We start from the raw sequence: 22,152 nt of genomic DNA, 5'->3' as shown, positions 1-22,152 counted from the left end.
GCGCTCCAGGCTGCTGGTATGTGGGAGGCCCGGCTGTGGACACTAGCTGCACCCTCACCTGGGTGCTTCAGGCATCCGGCCCTCCGCCCTCCCAGCCTGCAGTGTGTGTGAACAGACTCAAAACTCCTTACCCGTCTCTTGGGTGAATAGTATCATCCTGGTATTTTGGGTTCTGGTCTTCTTTTGTGATGGGATTGTCCTCTCTGAGGCCCTCTCTTTTTTTGGCAGAATATCTGTTCGTAACCATTCCTTGCCTTTCTGTTGGGTTGGTCCTCCAGCCCTACCACCCACGAGATAATTAAGAAAATAACCTGGGGAAAATTTTTTTTAAGATTTTATTTATTTGAGAGAGAGAGAGAATGAGAGAGAGAGAGAGCACATGAGAGGGGGAAGGGTCAGAGGGAGAAGCAGACTCCCTGCTGAGCAGGGAGCCTGATGCAGGGCTCGATCCTGAGACTCCAGGATCATGACCTGAGCTGAAAGTCGCTTAACCCAACTGAGCCACCCAGGTGCCCACCTGGGGAAATTTTTTAAAATGTCTGCCAGTGGCAGGGCAGTTGCCCGTGACTACTTTGTAGCTGAGTAGGAGCTCTCTCCCAGGAGAGCTGCTTCGGCCTGTGGTAAAGACCTGAGGCAGCAGGTGAGAAGTGAGAAGTGCAGTCCATCATCCAGCTGGGCATGGAGTGGGCACATGCCTCGTGGCTCTGTGAGGCCTTGTTTTAGATTACGTAGAGTCCTTGGCTCTGCTGCGCTAGATCTGCCTGTAGGTTTTATGGGGTGTCATCCCTCCTTGCTCCTCCATGACGCCCTTTGTTTGCAGTGTGTGAAGGTAGCTCTCTAGAGTGAGCAGCGTCTCTGGGCTGTGGGTGAGCCGAACTGCCTCCTGGGCCTTAGTGGAAACCATGGGGGACAGAAGAATTTTAATCTACCCCAGATACGCATATAACTTTCTTTGTGCACTGGTTGCATTTTTTTGACATTAATAAACCAATTTTGGTGAACAGAGCTCCAAGAGTCAGGATCGCAAATCGGAAAGCAAAGAGAAGAGAGACATTTTGTCGTTTGATAAAATCAAAGAGCAAAGGGAGCGCGAGCGCCAGAGGCAGCGGGAACGGGAGATCCGAGAGACGGAGAGGCGGCGGTGAGTGGGGCCCCGCAGCCTGGCAGGTGGGTGGTCTCTTCTGGGGGCATTCCGCCTTTTCCCCAAGCAAGTGACCTGCCTGGCCCAGGCTTGCTGGCTGCCTTGTTTCCTGAAGCAAGAGGCGAGGGTCAGGAGGAGTTGTGGTCAGCCTCGGCATGATGTTCCTCAGAGCTGGTTTCGTTCGAGATCTGAGCTGATATCGAGTCTGACACTTAACCGACTGAGCCACTCTCATCAGAGTTGCTGTCTGCTGTGTAGCATTTCTCCTGACCCAGGTAGCAAGCTCACCTGTGTGTGGCTTTGATGGAAGGACCCCCAGTGTCGAGGTCTCAGTCTTCCCTGCTGAAACCCCACATAAATAAGATCAAGAATGCAACCAAGGGATGTGGCATTTTTATTATTAGAGATGTTATTCACGGGAATGGTGTCTTCACTCCTTAAATGTCTACATCTCCGTGATTTCAGGTGGCCTCAGTCACATGCGACATTCTTTGCCACGCTCACCTTTTGTAAAGGAGGCAGTTTATGGAAGGAGGCCTATTCCCAGTCTTGCCTTCTGCCTTTACCCATCCAGGGCTCCCTTGTCATTTTCCCTTGTATACCGCTCAGCGAAGTGAAAGCTTTACGTCATGGTGTTTGGAGAACTGCTTGAGCGAAAGCGGGTCATGTAGAAGCTTCTCCAGTTACGCTACATTTGCTTTCCTATGTAGTGGGATTCCGGCGTCTCTGCTTATGTAGCTTTAGAAAGTAAAAGCTCCCTTGGCTGTCGTGTTTCCCACGGGCTCACACTGGCTCTGGAACCTTTCCAGCCCCTGGGGGGCAGGTGCGAGGAGTGGCAGCAAGTCCTTTGGCAGATGCAGAGGGGGCGTCCCCAGTCCCCCTCAGCTCCGGGCGTGCGGTGGCTGATGATGCGAGCCCTGGCACCAGGCTGCATACCGCCGGCCCCCGCGGCTCGTGCCTGGCCTTCTGTGCCCACAGCTTCCCAGGTCTGCGTGAAAAGGCGCGGTCATTGGAAAATGCAGCCTTGTAGGAGGGAAGGTGTGAAGAAGGAGGGCCCATTACACAGCATGGTGCAGTCCTTCCTCCGGGCTTCTCCCTGTCCAGGGCAGCCTTCGTTGTAGCAGTCAGCCTTGGCTTGTCTTACGTCTCTCCCCCTTAATGTGCCTTTAAGCCAAGTTCTCCAGGCCCAGACCCCAGGCTGGTCTCCTGGCCTGTGCCCCTGCCATCCCTGCTCTCCCCTGGCTTTGCTTTTGTGACAAAAGAGTTGGGAGGAGGGGGTCTGCGGCCGAGGTGCGCAGCTCAGCGGAGTGGGGTGGCGCCTGTCGCCCGGTCTCTCCCTTGGGAGGACGGTGCCCGGGGGCGCTAGGCGCCGGCGCAGGGAAGTCAGGGCGGCCTTCCCGTGTTTCCACAGAGAGCGCGAGCAGCGCGAGCGGGAGCAGCGCCTGGAGGCCTTCCACGAGCGCAAGGAGAAGGCGCGCCTGCAGCGGGAGCGCCTGCAGCTCGAGTGCCAGCGGCAGCGGCTAGAGCGCGAGCGCATGGAGCGGGAGCGGCTGGAGCGCGAGCGCATGCGCGTGGAGCGCGAGCGCCGCAAGGAGCAGGAGCGCATCCACCGCGAGCGCGAAGAGCTGCGGCGCCAGCAGGAGCAGCTGCGCTACGAGCAGGAGCGGCGGCCGGTGCTGCGGAGGCCCTACGATGACGGGCGGTAAGGACCCGGCTCCCTTCCCTGGAAGGGACCTTGGTTGGGGTCCTTGACGACCGAACCTGGGGTCTCTGGACGCCTGCGCAGGACTCACAGCTGCCTCCCCCTCGAGTTTATGGAGTTTCTCGATCTGGGGGCTCTGCGGCATTTCCCCTGAGTTACTCTGCAGAGAATCTTGATGATTGCCCCTTGGGGAACAGTTTGCGATGCTCTCGTGTAGGCTGCCCCGTTCTTCACACTGCGGTTCCTGGTGGAGCATAACCAGCTGCCGAGTGCCTGTCTGGGGCCGGCCGCGCCTGCGATTAGGCCGGTGGGCGCCACGGTCTTGTAGAGGGAGAGGCATGGAATTGCGCTGTAGAAAAGGAAACTGCCTTCCCGTTCACAAAGTAGGTTTATTGGTCTCCAGCCCCGCTGAGCTGCTTAATTGATGGTCACCCATCACCCCACCACCCATGAGCCCAGTGTTCTGGTAAAAATCAGGAAGAAGATAATTGAATGCCGTCCTGAGCTGTATGTAGTTCACTATCCACTCGATCTAATTCCCTTTGCTTTTGCAAAAAACTTGGAGGTTCAGGTTGCCATTAAAGACAGGAAAGGGGAAATGTGGCAGCTCGGAATGACGTTCCAGAAGAATCAAGTATTTCATTTCCCTTGCATTTGGGCTCACGTGGGGATCAAGGTATTAACAGCCTTGTGATAGAGTTAGCTCCCAGCAGCCCTCCTTTCAGGACTGTCAGATGAAAATACCGGTATGCCTCTTGGCAGTTTGGGGGATTTTAATTTATCAAATCAAAGCAATAACGATTGAATGTTTAGAGATTAGCCCTGCAGGACATTTTAAACGATACTGGGTCTGGAGAGAGCTCCCCTCCCCACCTCCACCTCTTTCCCTTTTTCCCCTCATTCTCTGTCATAAGTGAAATTCACATCCTTTTAAAAATAAAAAATAGGCGAGATGATGCTTATTGGCCGGAAGGCAAGCGTGTGGCCATGGAGGACAGGTACCGCCCAGACTTCCCTCGGCCTGATCACCGCTTCCACGACTTTGACCATCGAGACCGGGGCCAGTACCAGGACCATGTGGCTGACAGGTCAGCACCCACCCTCTCCTGCAGCTGTGGACGGAGCCAGCTCAGCCTGACGCAGGGATGGGTCTCCCTCTGTTCTCTGACGTCTTGTTTACTTGTGAGGCTCCCCGTGCCTGGCTGACCCGCTGCACGTGGGATTTAGAAGCTCGCCTTGAGCAGGATGTTGGACTCAGGGTTCCCTTAGGGCATCCTTAGCTTGTGTGGCGGGAGGACCCTCAGCTCCTTTCACGCACTGCCCTCTTCACAGATCAGTGGGGACTGGGGGTGATTCCTGAGTCTCAGCACCCCCATGCCCAGCTCTCCAGGGCCCATACTCTGGGTCTCACAGCTCCCCTGGGCTCTCTCCCAGCCACCCCTCCACCAGAGCGTCCCTTGGGAAGCAGAGGGTTTCGAGGAGGGCATGCCCAGCCTCCTGTTTGTACAGAGAGGAAGCCGTCTAGAGAAGGGGTATGACCCGCCTGAGCCTTTGCAGGCAGAGTGGGCTGGAGTCCACATCCACGGGGTTCGCTGACCAGCAGAGGTTCCTGTGCCAGCACACCAGGCGAGAACTGACTGTAGCATGCAGGAAAGTTCTTGCTGCTTAGCGTGGTGGTTTAAAGGTTTGAGAAGGTGTTTTTTAGCCAGGCCCTTTTGAAAAATAGTGATTTTTTTTTTTGTCAAGTGTCTTTTTAAAAGTGGAATATATATATAGTTCATTAGAAAGGCAGCCCTCAAATTTCTAGTTTAAGAATTCTCTGGGTTGCTCATCGTGTTCCCCTGGGCTGCATATCCCTGAGCCGTTTCACTGTTCACTAGCTCTTCTGTAAGGAAGGGAGAGCTGGGGAAAGACAGACTGAGAAGCCACTCATTTAATGAATGGTGGCTTGAGATTTGGTGTGAATCACATGTATTGGATCAAACCAGAGGTTGGGGACCCTCTAAGGCTTCCCTGGTAGACCTTGGATTTTGTCACCCGGCCACAGATAAATTAGGCATTGTCTTCGTGGCGTGGGTCATTACCTCTGAGATCCCTCCAAGGGATTTTAGTTCAGTAAAATCTTTATTCCCACCTTCTTAGGATCCGGCTTCACTCCCACCCTCAGGGAGAAGGCTTTAGATGCAAGCCAGCTTTTTTGCACAGGCCAGTAAATTACAGTTCTTACTGGGTGGAATGGAATAAGTACCCCAATTGTGGAACTCGTGTGTGTGGCCTGCCAAAATGTTGTCTAGTGCCACCAGCTGCCATTGGAATGAGATATTTCCCTTTTGCAGGAGGGAAGGTTCAAGGTCAGTGATGGGAGAGCGAGATGGGCAAGTAAGTAAAACCCAGACCCCAAGCCTAGGGCACATCTGCTTCTTTGTTGGGGGGGCGGGGGGGGTTGTGGACATGTCCGTTCTGGCCAGTGAGTGGAGGTGTGCGTCATCGATTGTTTTATGATTAGTGAGTCTGTGTGTTTTTTGACTACATAGGGCCTGTGCCGCCTCCTGAGAAGGATGCATCTGGGGGTCTGCGGGCATTGACCACCCTGGGGGTGTGGGAGGGGCCCTCCTGTCATCAAGGAGGAGGTGTCCTGATTCTTCCAGGGAAGACTGACTCTTAGAGGACCCTTGGGCGGAGCCGTCAAGCACCGTAAAGTTCGGGGCTCTCCACATGCACAGGGCCAGAGAGGCCTCAGCCGGCCCTTCGTGTGGTGCCAGAGATGGAGCTGTAGGGGTGCTCAAGCGTTCTGAGGCTCTGTCGGGGTTGGAAGGGAGCGTCCGCCGAGCTGAGGGTCAGGAGCCCCAGCCTGGCCAGCTGCAACGGGGTCACAGAGTGATGTGGCTAGAGTCGCCCTGTTCCTCTCGTGCCTTCCAGCACTACGCAGACGACCGCCACGGCCATGGAGGACCCCCCGAGCGCCACAGCCGGGACTCCCGGGACGGCTGGGGGGCCTACGGCTCCGACAAGAGGACGAGCGAGGGCCGGGGGCCGCCGCCTCCACCCAGGTTAGCAGCGGGCGGCTCTGGAAATGGGCCAGCTGTGGGTGCCTTGCTGGTTTGCCCCCAACGGCCCTTCCCCACGTTGCCTCAGCCCCTAGGAATGGGATCCCCTGCCTGCTGATGGAGACAGCCCTGGAGCCTTTCTTACACTTGCCCCGGGGACCTAGAGAAGCTTTATGCACCCCCACCCCTGTCCCCCAGTCACCTTTAGGCATTTTTAAGGCAGGTGTGGTGCCCGTCAGAAGGTTCTGCCTCCCCTAGGTGGGCTTTTAGGTATGGAGCGAAGAAGGCAGCACCACCTTGATAGATCTAAACATAAAATGTTCTTTCCCAAGTGACTTATTTAGCACTTGGTCCTTGAATACCATTTAGTCCATTTTGCCTTAAATACCTGTGGGAAATGGAACCAGGAGAACTCCTCTGCAGATCAAAGATAGCCCTGAGCACCGTGACCGTGGGACTGGGCGGCTGTCACCCATACGTGCAGGGTAGCCGAGCATTCGCCCTCGAGGACAGGTGTCGGGGGCTCCGATGGGCTCCTCGTCCCAGGTCTCAGAGCACAGGTCAGCCCCCAGGCTGGATCCCCCTGGTGGATGCTGGTGCCCACAAACTAGAACCCTGTTTGGATTTGTACTACCTGGAGTTTCTCTCTGTAACTTTTTTTAAACCACTTTTATGAGCCATATTCACCTGCTGTAGCGTTCACCCACTTGAAGCGTACCATTTCATGCCTTGTAGTGTGCTCAGAACTGGCTATTCATCGCCACCATCCATCATAGAACATTGTCAGCACCCCCAAAGGAATCACCCGTTAGCCATCACTCCCCATTCTGCCTCCCCCCCCCCCCCCCCCCCCGGCTCCCGCTGATCCAGTCTGTCTGTGGATTTGCCTGTTCTGGGCATTTCACACAAATGAAATCACATTATATGGCCTCTTGTGTCTGGCTTCTCTCAGCATCGAGTTTGCACGGTCCATCCACGAGGTCTCATGTGTCAGCTGCACTCCTTTTTATGGCTCAGTAACGTGCCTCGTGTGCGGAGACCACACTTTGTTTTTCCACTTGCCAGCCAGTGGACGGTAGGGTGGTTTCCACCTTGGGGCTGTCACAAAGCCGTGCTGCAAAGAATGTTGGTGCGAGAGTTTTTCCGTGAACACGTTTCCCGTTCCCTTGGGTGGGTAAGCAGGGATGGACTAGGCGGGTCCCATGGTCACCGTGTGCTGTCCTGTTGGACTGCTTCGCCGGCCACGTGTTAGGACCCCTGTTTCTCCGCATCCTCGACAGCACTTACCGTCTGTCGGTTGGCCACAGGCCAACCTCGCGGATGGCATGCGTGGCCTTGGCGGTAGCTAGGCTGAGCTCCTGCTCATGTGCTCACTGGCCACGCACGTGTCTCTGGGGGCACGGCTGTTCTCATTCTCTGCCCTCTTCCCTCAGGAACCCTTGACCTGGGACAGGATCAGCAGGGCCGTGGCCCCACCGTAGAGGCGTGCAGGGACACTTACATATTTGCTTTCTGTTTTGACCGAAGGGGTGGACGTGACTGGGCGGAGCACAGTCAGAGGCTGGAAGAGCATCCGGAGCGTGCGTGGCCAGGCTCAGTGGACGCAGGCACGGCAGGCCGGGAGCATGCGCGGTGGCAAGGTACGGGCTGACTCGTGCCCAGGAGCTGAAGGAGGGCCGCACGTTTCCAGGACACTCGAGGGGCCGGTCCCCTCTGGCAGTTCCAGAGGCTTCCAGGAGCTTCCAAGAAGGGAGTGTGAGCAAACTCTTTCCTTTCTTCCAGGTGGTGAGAGGGGCCTATCTGGGCCCTCGGGGCCAGGACACATGGCAAATCGGGGCGGGATGTCGGGGTAAGGAGTTTTGTCCCTGGATAAAATTAATTTGTTCCTGCCTCTCCTTTCCTCTCCCTTTTTTGCATGTTTGACCAACTTGCTGGGTTGACTGTTTTGAAAACCAGCCCCCAAAGTGGTTCTTGGCAGCTTCTGCAAGTTGCACTCCTCAGTTACCCGGAATGCAGTCTGGGATTATGATTTTTCTCACCTGGAAAAAGCCAAACAGGTCTAAAGGCTGCAGAGCCATATGCTGCCCCACATAAGGAAGAAAACGTAAAGCCCTTCCAGGGGACAAAACGTGTGCCTTTGTTCCTAGGCGAGGCGGCTTTGCACAAGGCGGGCATTCCCAGGGTCACATGGTGCCTGGTGGCGGACTGGAAGGTGGAGGACTGGCCGGCCAGGACCGGGGCAGCAGAGTCCCGCACCCCCACCCCCACCCCCACCCATACCCCCACTTCACCCGTCGCTACTAAACCCCACTCACTCCGAGTGTCCAGGTAGGCAGATGCACTGTTGAATAATCTCAGCCGGAGTTACCTTGAACTTGTGGAACCTTTTAAGAAACAAAAGCAAATCCTGCCACCATGTTGTAGCTCAAAACAATGTGAATTCACTTTTTTTTTTTAAATAAACGTGTTCTTCTCTGCCATTTTTAAGACAAGATTTCTGTTAACGAGGCATTCCATTTTCCATTAATAAAAGTTTATGGTTCTCACTCGTGTGTGTCGCAGTGATTGCAGAGTGGAGGGCGGTGCCCGCCTCAGCAGCACCCTTGTGCTTTTGGGTCAAGGCTGTCAGCCCGTCTGAGCGAGTCCTCCCAGCAGCCCGGCGCACTCCCCTTCTCACAGATGAGGAAATGGGTCACAGGGTTTGCAGTAGGTGGCAGGACTGGGATCCGAATTAGAAATTCTTAATTGGAGGAGGGGGGCCTGCATGGTGGGGGCCTCAGACCAATCACTTCACCCCTTATGCTAGCGTGCCTGGGGTGGGGGGCATCTGGTGATGGTGGTGCAGGGTTTGGGGGTCTGGCTGAGGGCAGGCCCTGTTTGGTATGGGACTGGTGGTACCTGATTCCCCCCCTTTTTCTGGAAATGCAAATTCATATGTAATTTCTTCATGTGTGATTATAAAGAATCCTAATTTTCCCCGTTAAAGTCTGCCAGACAAGGCACCTGGCTGGCCCTGAGCGCTGAGCGGGAGCCCTCCGGTCCGGGCCCCTCCAGTGTGACCTCACAGTGAAGTGCTGCTCCCACAGAAGAGCTGAGCTGCTGCCAACAGGGAGCTTGGGTGACCGCAGGCCCATTGGGGCATCCAAGGGCCAAGTTTGCATCCCACAAATCCTGGCCCTGATCTGGAGTGGGGAGAGTTAATCCCCCAGTGTCCCCTGCTGGGAACCTGGATTCCCTCCCTCCAGAACTAGGACAGCCGCCCCACAGGCTACCAAACAATTGCCAATTCTCCTGGAGTAGCCTGTGTTCCCGCTGGGGTGTTTAGTTTTAAAAGAGCAATCTGAAAATCCTCCCAAGCCGGAGCATTAAAGGCAGGTCGGCTCTGGCTCCTGGTGTCCTCTTTGAATTGCAGCAAGTAAATACCTCGTGAGCTCCCCCCACCATGGGGGCTTTTGGAGTCATTTTCCAATGACGGGTTGACAGGATGCTGTCTCCACAGTGCCTCTTGCATGGGGCCCGTCTCTTCTCCGCAAGCCAGAGTCTGGAAATTGGGGTCTGGGCTCATCCATGTTGGGTGATAAAAGCCATAATCAGCCTGGGCTTGTGGGTGAGACCCGTTTTGAGATCTTGTCCCCGCGTTGCTGTGGAGCGACCGCCCTCCAGGAGGTAGGGGTGACTGACATCCAGGAGTGAGACAGGGCCTTCGGCCTGGGCGCTGCCGCCAAGCTGCCCTGTCAGAGCTTTGGACAGCCTGTGGGGAAGAGAACAGCCCCTTCCAAACAGCGGGGCCTGAAACCAGACTCGGTTTTACACAGATACATAAAATCTGTGCGTTTGCTAGGGCTGCCATAACACAGTGCTGGAAGCAAATTTATTCTCTCAAGAGCCTCGAGACCAGAAGTCTGAGGCAAGTTTCCCTCCGAGGCTGTGACAGAATCTGTCCCATGCTCTCCCAGCTTTGGGGGTCACTGACAAACTTTGGTGGCATCCCTTGGCTTGTTGACACATCCCCTTGACCTCTCTGCCTCCGTCATCCAGCCTCCCTGTCTGCGTGTCTGTGGCCAAATTTCCCCTTTCTGTAAGTACACCGGTCATATGGGTCGGGGCTCACCCAAATGACCTCATTTTAACTTGAACGCCTGTGGAAAAGCCTTGTCTCCAAATATAGCCACCTTCTGAGGTCCTGGGGCCCGCACCTCCACACAGGAATCTTGCCCGGATGCAACTTCCAGGTAAATCGAGGGAAAATTACTCATCATCGAGTCCAGGACCTTACCTAGAGTTCCCCCTTTCTATGAACAGGCTGCTGGGGCCGTCAGGGTGTCCCTGCCTCCCTGCCGCTTCTGTGCAGGATCAGAGCCGGGCGCGGGTGTGCACTTGAGCCCCCCATCATCCTGGGCCCGAGCATTTACAGGCCAAAGCACACAGTATCTGTTAGACACTATTTTCTTATTTGTGCTGTTTGTGTCCGATAACACATCTTACTGTTTTGTTTTTATATAGTGTGTAGTTAGATTATATTAGGTCTGATTTTTATTCCAGGAGAGAAAAGGGAGTTAGAACCAAGTCTGTGTTTATTTAAAAAAATTTTTTTACTAGTTTTTTCACACATATAGTGTATTATTTGTTTCATGGGTACAGGTCTGAGATTCGTCAGTCTTATATAATACCCAGTGCTCATTACAACACATACCCTCTGCAATGTCCATCACCCAGGCTACCCCATCCCCCCAAACCCCTCCCCTCCAGCAACCTTCAATTTGTTTCTTATGATTAAGAGTCCCCTATGGTTTGTCTCCCAAGTCTGCATTCTAAAAGGGGGCTCCTAGTGGGCACGGGGTTGTTGGCACCCTGGCTCCTGTGAACGTTTATTGCCGTGTATTTGCCTGCATGCCTGTTTCCCATGCTGGGTAGGTACCCGGGCCTGGAATTGCTGGCTCACACAGTAATTCTGTGTTTGACTTTGAAAGAACCACCTGTTTTCCACAGCGGCTGCCCCATCTCAGTCCCACCAGTGACGCGCGGAGTGCCACTCCACATCCTCACCAACACTGATTCTCTGGTTTCTGTCTGTGTGTTTATAGCAGCCATCCTAATGGTGTATGGTAGGGTGGATAAACAGAGCGTTGGACAACGCTGAACACCTGCCACAATGCGGAGGGGCCCTGAGGACACTGCTCAGTGAGAGGAGCCAGACACAGAAGGACGACCCCACTCCCAGGAGGTCCCCAGAGGAGTCCCGTCCACAGAGACAGAGAGGAGAGGGTGGGAGCCAGGGTCTGTCCTTCATGGGGACAGAGTCCCCGTGTGGGGAGATGGAAAGTTCCGGAGACGGAGGGTGGGGGTGGCTGCAGGACGGTGTGAGTGTGCTTCATGCCCCTGAGCTGTGCACCTAGAGACGGTTGCATTTTATGTGTATTTTATCACAATTTATAAAATTTTTTTTGAAGATGGGCTTCTGTTGGGTACCATCGGAGTGAGAGGCATGGGTAGAGGCTGGGAGGGCAGGCTCGAGATCCACCCTGTCTGCCTGTCTGCCCATGGGGAGTTCATAGTCCCTCTCTGCTTTGGTTTCCTTAACTGGAAGAAGGGAACAATAATACTATTTACCGTAAAGCATCTTTGTGAAGATGAAATTAGTCAAATACGTGAAAAACTCAGAATTGTTCCTAGCATACAGTAAGTGCTTAATGTTGACTGGCACTGGGGTGGGGGTGGGGGGGCTGCAGGGAAAGGTCCCGGGATGCTTGTGCCGTACAGGGAAAGTGTAAGATGTTTTGAGGCCTGGAGAATAGGAAGGAAGAAATTCTCAGCTCCAGAAATAAAGAAAACTGCAAAATCAGAATTAATACCTTATCAAATGTCTCCACATCTACAAAAATGTGTCAACTTCATCAATTGCTAAATTTTGTACTCATACAGATTTCATTACATTTCAAAACAGTTGCTAGGTTAAATTTTCTCGTTTTGCAGGAATTCCCACATCTGCATGATGATTGCCAGTCTTAAATTGCCTGTGTGACTCCTAGTCAAAAAACCTCAAACACGAAGTTATAAAAAGCCCTTTTGATTTTTAAAAAATAACAGCTGCAAAAGTTGTTGGCTAGTGGGGATGGAGGGCCTTCTAACTGGCTGGCTGGGCTGAGGGGTGGGGTCTCTGCTGGTGTTGACACCCCTCCCCCCACCCCACCAAATAAGACCACCCCTCCCTGGGGCACGGCCATCATAGGATGGTGAGCCAGGGTTTGGACCTGGGCTCACACTTGCCAAGTGGGTTCACATCTCAGCTCCCCCTCTTTCATCAGCTGTGGGTCCTTGGGAAAGTGACTCACCCCCTGAGCCCACTGCGTTCCCATTTCTCAGAGGGGTGTGATAACTTCATCCTGGGAGGATTTGATGGGCGACCATGGCAGGTCCAACGTGTCTGCTGGAGGCCTCTTTGGCTCAGTGGGGCGTGGGTCCTCAGGATTTCCTCCTCTCCCCAGAGTGCTGTGCTCATCTTAGGATCGGAGCATTGCACACGCACAACGCTTGCAGGATGATTGGGTGTGTGCATTTCCTGTGGCTGCCCTCACAGATTAACGCGAACTCAGTGGCTCGAAACAACACAAACTTGACCCTCTCAAGTTTCGGAAGTCCTACAATCCAGTGTCTGCACGGCTGGTTTCTTGTGGAGGCTGTGGGGGGGAGGAAAGGAAAGCCTTTCCAGGTTCCCAGGCCTCCCGCACCGTGGCCTTGGCCCCTCCTCCGTCTGCAGAGCCTGCAGCCCACCCCGTCCTCCCGTCTTTCCTGAGTCTTATCTCTGACCACAGGCTGGAAAAAGAGCCTCCAAGTTTTAAGGATTCGTGTGATCAGATTGGACCCACCTGGGAATCCAGGCTCTTCTCATCAGTGTCCTTGACCTCAATCACATCTGCCACAGTCCCTTTTGCCACGTCGGGGAACATTGTCACTGGCGCCAGGGATTGGGATATGGACATCCTTGGGTGGTGGGCGGGGGGGCTTTACTTCGCCTATCACCCTGGGGCATGAAACACTCTGCTTTGGGGGTTGGAGACATTTGGCCAAAGAAGTGAGACCTACCCCTGTCCTGTGGCTGTGAAGACATCCCCAAGCCCAGACGTGCTCAGTCCCAGCTTCTCTGGGAACCAGAGAAGTGACTGCCTTTGCGCACCGATGAGCAAGCCAAACTCGAAGGCTACTGTCTATGCTATTTCTTGTGTGTGTGCCTGACCTTTAGAATTGACCTCCCAGGTAACTTCTGCGTCCCTGATGCTGTCAGAGGTCAACATGGCCCCAGCGAAAGTGAAAGCAGTGAGGCGGTGGGGGGGGGGGGGAGGCGCGGCGGGCAGATCACTCCCTGAAAGGTGGGCACGCCCAGGAGCAGCAGGGCGGCCTGGGGCTGTTGGCTTGTACCTGCACGACCCGGAACTCACAGCAGACACAGCCGCCCGGGGTCACCTCCGGCAGCAAATACCGACCGACACAGCAGAGATCGCGTCCTACACTCAGGACGATGATGGGGCACCCGGTGAATTAAGGGCGGTGGTGGGGGCTCAGATCCACCCCCTCCCGGGGCGCCAGCATACCGTCCACACCCTGCGGCAGACAGTGTAAGACGTCAGCAGGCGTGTGCTCAGCCGCCTCTCCAGTGCCCTGTGTTTCAAAACCCAGATCTCATGATGATGCAGGTATGGTAAGGCCCGCAGAGCTGGGGAGGACCGCCACCCATAACGCAGTTTGAGGGCACCTGGCTGGTTTAGTCCACGGAGCATGCGACTCTTGATATCAGGGTTGTGAGTTCGAGCCCCACACTGGGTGTAGAGACGACATTAAAAAAAAATCTTACAAAAAAGTTTGTTACTCACTGTTCCCAAGGTGGGGACAGGCTGGGGACAGAAGTGACAAGAACTTTATTGTGGTTTCTGCTAGCAGGAACGGCGAAGCAGGGTCAGCAGGCTTGGGACCGGCTCGTCAGAATGATCTCAGCGGGCTCTGGGGTGTGGGGAGCTGGCCTTGTCGTCTGGCCCCGGGGCCTTGGGGAGATCCTGGCCCAGAGTGTGAGAGCCCCCCAGAGGAGAGAGTTGTGGACCCTGTGTTGGTGAGTTTGCATGTAAAAGGCACGCTAGGGTGAGACGTTTGCTGTCTCTGGGAATTAGCTAGCCCTGGAGGGGCTGCCCCCTGATATTAGAGCATCAAATATCAAACCAGGACGGTTTGAAAATCCCCCTAGTTTAGTGTCTGATGGGGTCGCCAAATCCTCAGTCTTGTGGTGTCTTCAGGAAGCAGCAGGTGGGTGGCCGACCGTCCCTCCTGGGATTGAGAGGGAGCATTGCAAACCCGTTGGGACGGAAGCAGTAGCAAGGCTCCCTTCCCATGAATGGAGGAGCCCCTCTAGTGAGAGTCACCCAGGGCGGAGGCAGGTGCTAGCCTAAAATGCAGGCCCCCGACTCAGAACTGCTGATCTGATTCAGGCCTTACCTCCAGTGACCCCTGGGGTCCTGACCGGCGGGTGAGAAGTGCCGTGCAGTTTCCAGGGCATCCCCACGGTGGCGCTGCCAGGGAGGCCTCCAGGAGGGTTGGGTGACTTACAATAGCCCATGCCAGGCAGGAAGGTCAGAATCACAGCCCTGCCCTTCGCCCTAAACCAGTTACCCCGAACCCCTCTGATTGTTCTCGTGAAATGGGCTGGGTGCTTTCCCAGGATGCAACGAGATGATGCGTTGAAGGTGCTTAGCCAGTTGTCAGAGCTGCTGTTGATTCTGGTAGAGGGGCCTTCCCCTCCTTGCCAGAAACCCCTCCCCCTAAGGATTCAGCGTGTCCTTCGGACTTGGGAAGGGAGTCTGCTCAGTCTGCCTTCTCAACCACGGCTGTAATCTATAATGTTGCATTAGCAATTTTTAAAATGGGAGGCCCGGTTCTGGCCTCGTGATGCTGTACACTGCAGGGTTAAGTGCCGGAAGCCGCCGGTGGCATCTTGCAGCTTCTTGCAGCCCCACAGTCTTCCCTACCCCGTGCCAACCAGCTGTGAAGCTTCCCGGACGCCCCACATACCCAGCCACGGAAACCTCGCATTGGGCCCCTGCATGGGTGCTGCTGGCCACGGCAGCCCAAATATTTACGGACTTGGCTGAAATGAGACCCAGCAGGGTAGATCTCAGCAGCGACCCAGAAAATGACCCCTCACCCCCCGTCCTGGGGACACAGGGCACAGAGCCGGGAGCAGCCCACGGGGCCAGGGTGTCCCCAGCAAGGCAAGATGGAAGATCTGGGCCTGAAGGCGCCCCTGAGCCCCCTGAGCCCCTGAGCCCTTTCCCGTGTGCTCGTTTGTTTAGCAAACGCTTCCCCAGACACTTCCTATGTGCCGGGCTCCGTGCCAGGAACACAGCCATGACCGTGATGGAGACCCAGCTGCTTTCGGCGCTCCACGGATGGCTTCAAGCAGGGGGTGGGGGGAGGCTGGCTTCCTGGAGGAGGTGACGGGAAGGGCATCTGGAGAGGGAGCAGAATGCTCAAAAACCCCCAGAAAGGAAGGGGCGTGGCACCTGGAAGGAATGGAACCCGTGGGAGTGTAGGAGGCTTGGGGTCAGAGTGGGCTCTGAGGCTTGGGCTGCTCAGGGATCAGGCCACCAGCCTGCAGGCGATGAGGGGCCCGTGGTGGGTTTTCAGCAGTTGAGGAGACCCCTGCCCTCCCAGCAGGCTTCAAGGGTGACCATCCCTGTCTCTCCCTCCCCTCCCCAATGCAACCGGTATTTCCCGCCTTCAGGGAGCCCGCACCAGCCAGCCCCGGGGAAAGGGTGAGCCAGGGTGAGCTCATGCACCAGGCTCCGTCTGGACAAAGGCGCAGCAGCGGTCCCCTCCCCAAAGACCAGAATGTAGGCGGGCAAGGCTGACAAGGCTGGCCATCATGCCCCACCTGGACTGAGTCATGCTGGCCGCCCACGGGTGGCAGGAAATGCCACAGATGCCATCAGGGGACAGGGCACAGGCGATGCTGCTGGTAAGTGGGGTGGGCAGGGAGGGGTCACCGGACGCACTCGGGCTCCTCCGTGGAAGAGGTCTCGGGCTCCAGAGGTAGGGGGAGGTCTGGGGGAGAAAGACAGGGACAGAGAAGAGACAGAGCAGCAGAGACGGAGACTTCCAGAGAAGGGAGACAGAGGCTGAGACACAGAGAGAGTCAGAAGGAGACACAGATGCAAAGACAAAGGCCCACACGGACCCAGAGAGACCCACAGACCCGCAAAGATGTGGAGCTGAGGGGGCTGCCGTACCCCCTGCCCCCCGTGCCCGCCGGGTGGCGCCCAAGAGCCGTGCTCTGTGTCTGCCGGCCCGCCTGCCCCGCCTGCAGCCGGTCGAGGCCCCTCCTCGAAGCCTCCGCCGCCGACTCCCCCACCGGGCGGCGCCCCCTTTCGTGGGAGGCCCTGGGCCCCAGGATAAGGGACAGAGGTGGGGGCTGGAGCTGGGGCTGGGATCCAGGCTGTGTGTGTGTCTCAGGGGCTGTGCTGTCTCTGTTTGTCTTGGGTGGGGGGGAGCAGGTGTTCATGTGTGTCTCTGTGTCTGTCTGGGGAGAAGGGGCGACTATAATGTTGTGCGTCTCCACACCCCCAGAAACATGCCATGACCGTCTCTGTTCACCTTCCCTGGCAGCTCTGCTTTGAGTCACTCAAGGAATTTAAGAACTGAAACAGGAAGCATTTACTGGTGCTCCATAGGAGGGGCCACCATCTCCCGAGGACCCTGGAGGAAATGCTTCCTGCAGAGACCAGAACTGATGCTCACACACTCACTGAATAAGATTTAGGTTCTACTAAACCTAAGCACTTACCATGCGCCGGGCCCTAGCTAGGGTATTGCTTTCATGCTGGGACTCAGTTTCCTCATCTGTGAAATGGGCCTAACGCTAGCGCCTAACTCTTCGTTTTGCTATTAAGTGATTGAGCTGAGTTTTGTGAAGCTCTTTGAACACTGCCTGGCATGGAATCATCTCACTTAATCCTTAGAATTACAAGCACATCCATTAAAGCATGGGTCAGTGGGACCCCCTGAGAATCCTCCCTGCACTGCTAGGGATTCGATGGTTGTCTTAAAGACCTAACTAAGTTGGATGCTCAGGTATCTCTCTGTACCAAAACCTCCCTTTTTGTCTAGTCTAGCTCAGTGGTTCTCAAACTTCAGGAAAATGAGTAGACTAGATCATGCTGGGTATATAAATCAGAGCCAGCTGCTGTTCCTGGTACCAGGGACTCAGCAGTGAACAAAACACACGAGAATCCCTGCCCTAGGGGAGCTTCTGTTCAAGTGGAGAAAACATCATAAGTGAAGTTGATTTGTCACTCAACAAAGGTGAGTTATTGTAATTGCTTATTATCCATCAAAGGCTTTCAATACACTTAGCCATTTTGTCTTCCAGAAAGATGGTACTAATTCATACTAGCAGTGGAACGAGTATCCATTGTCTTGCATCCTCAAAAAATCTAATATTATCAGATATCAGATATCTTTCTCAAATATAAGAATGGGGGAGCTCTAAGGGTGGTTAAACTCTTTTGCATGTGAGCCTTTCTTTTATAATTTCCCACCGACGTCTTCTGTGTATCCAAAATAGCATCCATGTTCTATGCATGTGTCTCTCAATTCTTATTTATTTCTAACAACTCTTTTCATATGAAGGATGCCACTTTTGAACATGTTGGTGGCAAATAACTTTTGTTTTCAATAAAGATAGACTAGGATAACCCAATTTACCAACAGGGACCACCATGAGTTCTCATTTGCCAGACATCCTAGCAATGAATTCCTTATGAAATTTCACTGGAGGAGGACAGAGGCCCAAGAAGTAGTATCTATGAAGAGAGCACTCTGACCTGAGGCAAGGCCTTTCTTAGCTAAGGATCAGTGTATCCATCTTCTGAGATAGACTCAGCACTCAGGGACTTTTCTAATGCATAAAATAGATCACACCACTCCCTTCCTTCAAACCCTCCCATGGCTCCCCATTGCCCTTAGAAGAAAATCCAAACTCCTTTTTCCATGCGCTTCTCAAAGCCATTCCCACGCCTGCACACATTTTCCTTTTTGTTTACCCCCAGGTAGAGAGAGGCACCTGAGCTCTCCCATTAGTTCACTCCTACCATGTTCCAGGGGCTCTGCCTCTGCCTTCTGGTGTGGCTTTGGGGAAGTGATTTCTCTCTCCCAGCCCCAGTGTTCTCATCTGAGAAATGGGATAACAACCTTACCCATCTCATAGAATTGGTGACAGGGAAAGCAGGGAAGTACTGTCCATTTGTTTTCCCCAGCCTCTCACTTGGGGGGACCTTGGCAAACAGCAAACAGCTGCCCCGGGCACTCACTTTCTTTGTCATAAAACAAGGATACAAAAGTTAGTACTATGATGGGTCCAGTGAGAGCAGACTCACCCTTCAGAGGTCAAGGAGTGAATCGGAGCTGGTAGGGACTGTAGAGAACTCATGTCCCATCCATAGAGCACCCACGGCTGTGGCTTGGAGAACCTCCGATCCAAGGGGATACAACTAGATAAGAAATCTCTTCTGCATCACAAGAGCATCTGTGATTCCAGAATTTTGTGACGCCAAGTTCAGCGGACATGCCATGCACCGTACGGGCAAGATGGCCCAGCACCCACCCTGTCTTCCCATCTGCCTGCGGTGTTGGTGGGACGCAGGCCCCTCCCACTTGTGCCCCCTCTGCCTCTGACCACCCACCCTTCCCACTTCCTGTTCCTTCTCTGAATTCCCTCAGGAACTTCCCAACATGCCTTTTCTCCTAAGACAGCCAGAAGTGATGTGTGCTAATTTCCATTCCAAGCCCTGGCTCTCCGATTCTAGAATGCTCAGGGGCATCGATCCTGAGGGTCTAGAACGCCAGGCATTCCAAGATTCTGGGAGTCCACAGTTTTGGCGATCCCACGACTCTGAGCCTCCCAGGTCCCAGAGCTCAGGGACTTTCTGAGCTTGTCACTGTCCGCCTGGGTCTTCCATAATTGTCCGTGAGAGATAATATAGGGTCTTGAGGCAGAAACCATGATCCCTCTAATCCAGCGGCCCAGGCAGAGGGCTACCGCCCACAGCCACCTGGCTTTCCTAACGGCTTAATGAGAAAGAATTAATTGGAACTGGCACCCAGCACTCACAGGGCTCGGCGTGGCTGGCTTGGCCTCCATATGCTAAAGCCCGCCATCCGCAGGCCTTGCTCTGACCTGTTCACGGATGCATGAGGCCTGACTTAGCCTGACGGGGTGGCGGGGGGGGGGGGGATGTTGGGGGTGGCTGGGGCCATGGTGACCTGGTTATGCAGGTAGAGCCAGCCCGTCCACCTGCCCTTAGTTTCCCTTAGTCAGCCTTAGTTTCCCTCCTTTGTGCAATGAGCTTAGCCTCCTACTTTGCTGTGGATTACGTGTAAATAGCACTTGTGCTATATTCTACCCTTGGGCACATGGACAGATTCCCAGAAGGGATACAGTTAGCTGATCGTTTCAATAGCTCTTATCAGAGAGATTATGCCATTTCACATTCTGAACCCTGATATGTGATTGCCCTTTTCCCGAAATGGGGCCCAAGAACACGGTGAATTATCCAACCTTTTCATCTCAAGCAACCTGGTTTAATTAAAAAAAAGGGGGGGTTGTTTCTTGGTAGTTTTCTTTTATAGTTCGCTTACTATGAGTGAGAATAATAAGTTCCTTTCATGTGTTTCAAAGACATTTATATTTCCTTTTCAAAAACCGTATGTCTTTGGTGCATTTTCTATTGGGTTGTTGGTCCTTATTGATTTCTGGAAGCTTTTTACATATTAAGGAAACCAGCTTTTTATCTAGGATGTCTTGGAAAAGTTTCCCTAACTTTGTCTATTGACCTTCTAGTGTGTGTGTGTGTGTATGTGTGTGTGTGTGTGTGTGTGTGTGTGTGTGTGTGTGTGAATGCAGGAATTTTATATTTGTATTCAGTTAATTACTAATCTTTTAATTAAAGGCTTTAGGGCTTAATGTCATGCTTCAACACTCTGGGATTGCTATTTTGAACTCCCATGATCTCTTCTAGTAGTTTTATAGTTTCTTTTTTTTTTTTTTGGAAAAAATGTTCAGGGGGTGGAGGCCCATCTGAAATTTATTTTGCTTTTAGTCACTTTGTTTTTTTTTTGTTTGTTTTTTTTGTTTTTTGAGAGAGAGAGAACATGCCAGCAGGGGTGCGGGGGATAGGGGCAGAGGGAGAAGGAGAGAGAGAATCTCCATGCCCAGCACGGAGCCTGACTCGGGGCTCAACCTCACAACCCTGAGATCATGCCCTGAGCTGAAATCATGAGTCCGATGTTTAACCAACTCAGCGCCCCGCTTTTAGTCACTTTTAAATTCTGCATCTGAACTCTGACGATTGTATGAGAAGCTGTGTAGTCAGTGGACAAGAGCATGATGTCTGGAAGCTGGTGGCTAGCGTTGGGTTAGGGTTCTGGCTCTTCCATTTTCCACGGTGTATCCTTAGGGAAGTCACTTAGCCTCTCTATGCCTCAGTTTCCTCATCTGTAAAATGGGAGATAATAGTGTCATGTGAGAATTAAGGGAAGCTTTCTTTTTTTTTTTTTTAATCGAATACCCAGAGCACCATCTGTCACTTAGCAGGTGCCTCTTCTGTTTGCTATTTTTGGTTTTATGTGCTTTTCTTTGAGGAGTCAGATTGCACTTCTCTGTGACTATTCTCTCAGCATAGCCAAGTAGTGAGTGACTACGCTTCAGGAACATTCTAAGTGCTTCACCTGCAGTACTCTGTCCTCATAACAATTCCACTGGATAGATGGGGACCTCGAGGACCAGAGAGGGGAGGCTTCTTCCTCAGGAACTTTCAAGGGTCAGGACTGGAGCCCACTCTCTGTCTTGTTCTGGCCTCCGCCCCCCTCCCTCCCATCCTGCTACCCTCCTGGCCACTGCTAGAGGAGGACTTCCTAGTGGGCCCAGTGAAACTGGCTTCTAAGTCCAGACTCAAGAGTTGTTGAGGTGAAGCCAGAATCCTGGATACCCAAAACTGGTCAGTCCTCTCCTGGCAGGTATGGCAATGGGTAGGGAAAGGCAGCAATCAGGGAAGGCTTCTGGGAAGAGGGTGCTTGGATAAGTGTGACTGGAGAGACTAGCTGGGCAAGGGTGGAAGAAGACAAGCAAGGAATTGGGGGTGGGCAATCCTCTGTTCACAGCCGCCCATGGCTGCTACTGGCTGTAAGTCTGGACTCCTGCTTTTCCCCACGAGGCACACACTGAACTAATAGTTGGGAATCATGGGCAGGTGCCTCTTTCCTGGGAGTGTTGAACTCCCACTCATCTGCCAGAGCCCCTGGTCCAATGCCCACCCATCTGGGAAGCCATCCCCACCTCCTGGCCTTTCTCAGCCTGGGATCTCCTGCTTCTCCAGCCTTGACCACATAAGGCTGCGAGTGTCTGTGTTCTGCTCTGTCCCCACCTCCCCAACTAGAGACCTTTGAGGGCAAGGCCCCCAGGTTGAGATTTCTCTGGTGCACCGCACTACCCAGCCCAGCCCAGCCCAGACAGAGAGTAGGTGCTTGCTGAATGTGTCCTGAAGGAAATAAGGGAATAAATGAGTAACAAATATAAACTTCAGTCACTTCCCTTCTCTGCCCATAGCCTTCCAGGGCTCCCACCTCCCTTGGGGCAAAAGCCCAAGTCCTGCTCCCCGCCCTCCAACCTGCCCTTTTAACCTCCCCGCCCTCCCCTCCTCCCCTTGCTCCAAACACAGGGCCTCCTCCGCGGTTCCTCCAACAGGCCTGGCAGGGTCCTGCCCCAGGGCCTTTGCACTGGTGGCTCCCTGCTCGGCCTGCGGTACTCCCAATCATGACCTTTTCCATGGCTGGCGCACTCCTCGTCCTTCACGACTCAATCCAAATGCCACCTCCTGAGAGAGACCTCCCTTGACCCTGATCCCTGTCTAAAACAGCCCGCTAATCTCCTCTCTTCCTCCTTTCCCTCCCTGGCCCTTCCCACGATCCGAAGCACCGTGTCTGCCCATATTTATCTTCATTACATGTCTCCTTTTTGTGCGTTTTGGCCGCAGGTCTCGGTCTCGGTCGCGGCCGGGGGCCCGGGGCCCGGCGCCGCCGCGTCCCGCCCTCCGGGGCCCCCCGCCTGCTCGCCGGGCGTGCCCGGGCAGGCTGGCGCGGGGGCGGGCGGCTGGGCCGGTCGGGCGGGCGGCAGGGCGAGCGGGCGCGGGGCCCGGGGCCGGGGCCGGAGCGCCGGGCGGGCGCCA

At 54.3% G+C, this 22,152-nt stretch overlaps 1 protein-coding gene across 5 annotated transcripts in view; it reads left to right on the top strand.

Annotated features, from left to right (window-relative positions):
- Positions 1-8,430, top strand: part of SAFB2 (scaffold attachment factor B2) — a 32,818-nt gene extending 24,388 nt beyond the window's left edge. For 2 of the 5 annotated variants that reach the window (XM_035722272.1, XM_035722270.1), the window contains exons 14-22: positions 1,005-1,141; positions 2,553-2,843; positions 3,791-3,931; positions 4,986-5,048; positions 5,180-5,222; positions 5,763-5,893; positions 7,418-7,530; positions 7,673-7,739; positions 8,038-8,430. In XM_035722272.1, the coding sequence (XP_035578165.1) occupies positions 1,005-1,141; positions 2,553-2,843; positions 3,791-3,931; positions 4,986-5,048; positions 5,180-5,222; positions 5,763-5,893; positions 7,418-7,530; positions 7,673-7,739; positions 8,038-8,194 (1,143 nt within the window). In that variant the 3' untranslated portion in view covers positions 8,195-8,430. The remainder of the gene's footprint in view (positions 1-1,004; positions 1,142-2,552; positions 2,844-3,790; positions 3,932-4,985; positions 5,049-5,179; positions 5,223-5,762; positions 5,894-7,417; positions 7,531-7,672; positions 7,740-8,037) is intronic. The other 3 variants (XM_035722274.1, XM_035722273.1, XM_035722275.1) reach the window with 2 other exon arrangements.
- The last annotated feature ends 13,722 nt before the right edge of the window (positions 8,431-22,152 follow it).

Source organism: Zalophus californianus, chromosome 1 (genome assembly GCF_009762305.2).
Source record: "Zalophus californianus isolate mZalCal1 chromosome 1, mZalCal1.pri.v2, whole genome shotgun sequence".
Lineage (NCBI taxonomy): Eukaryota > Metazoa > Chordata > Mammalia > Carnivora > Otariidae > Zalophus > Zalophus californianus.
This window is presented reverse-complemented; position numbering and strand designations above follow the sequence as displayed.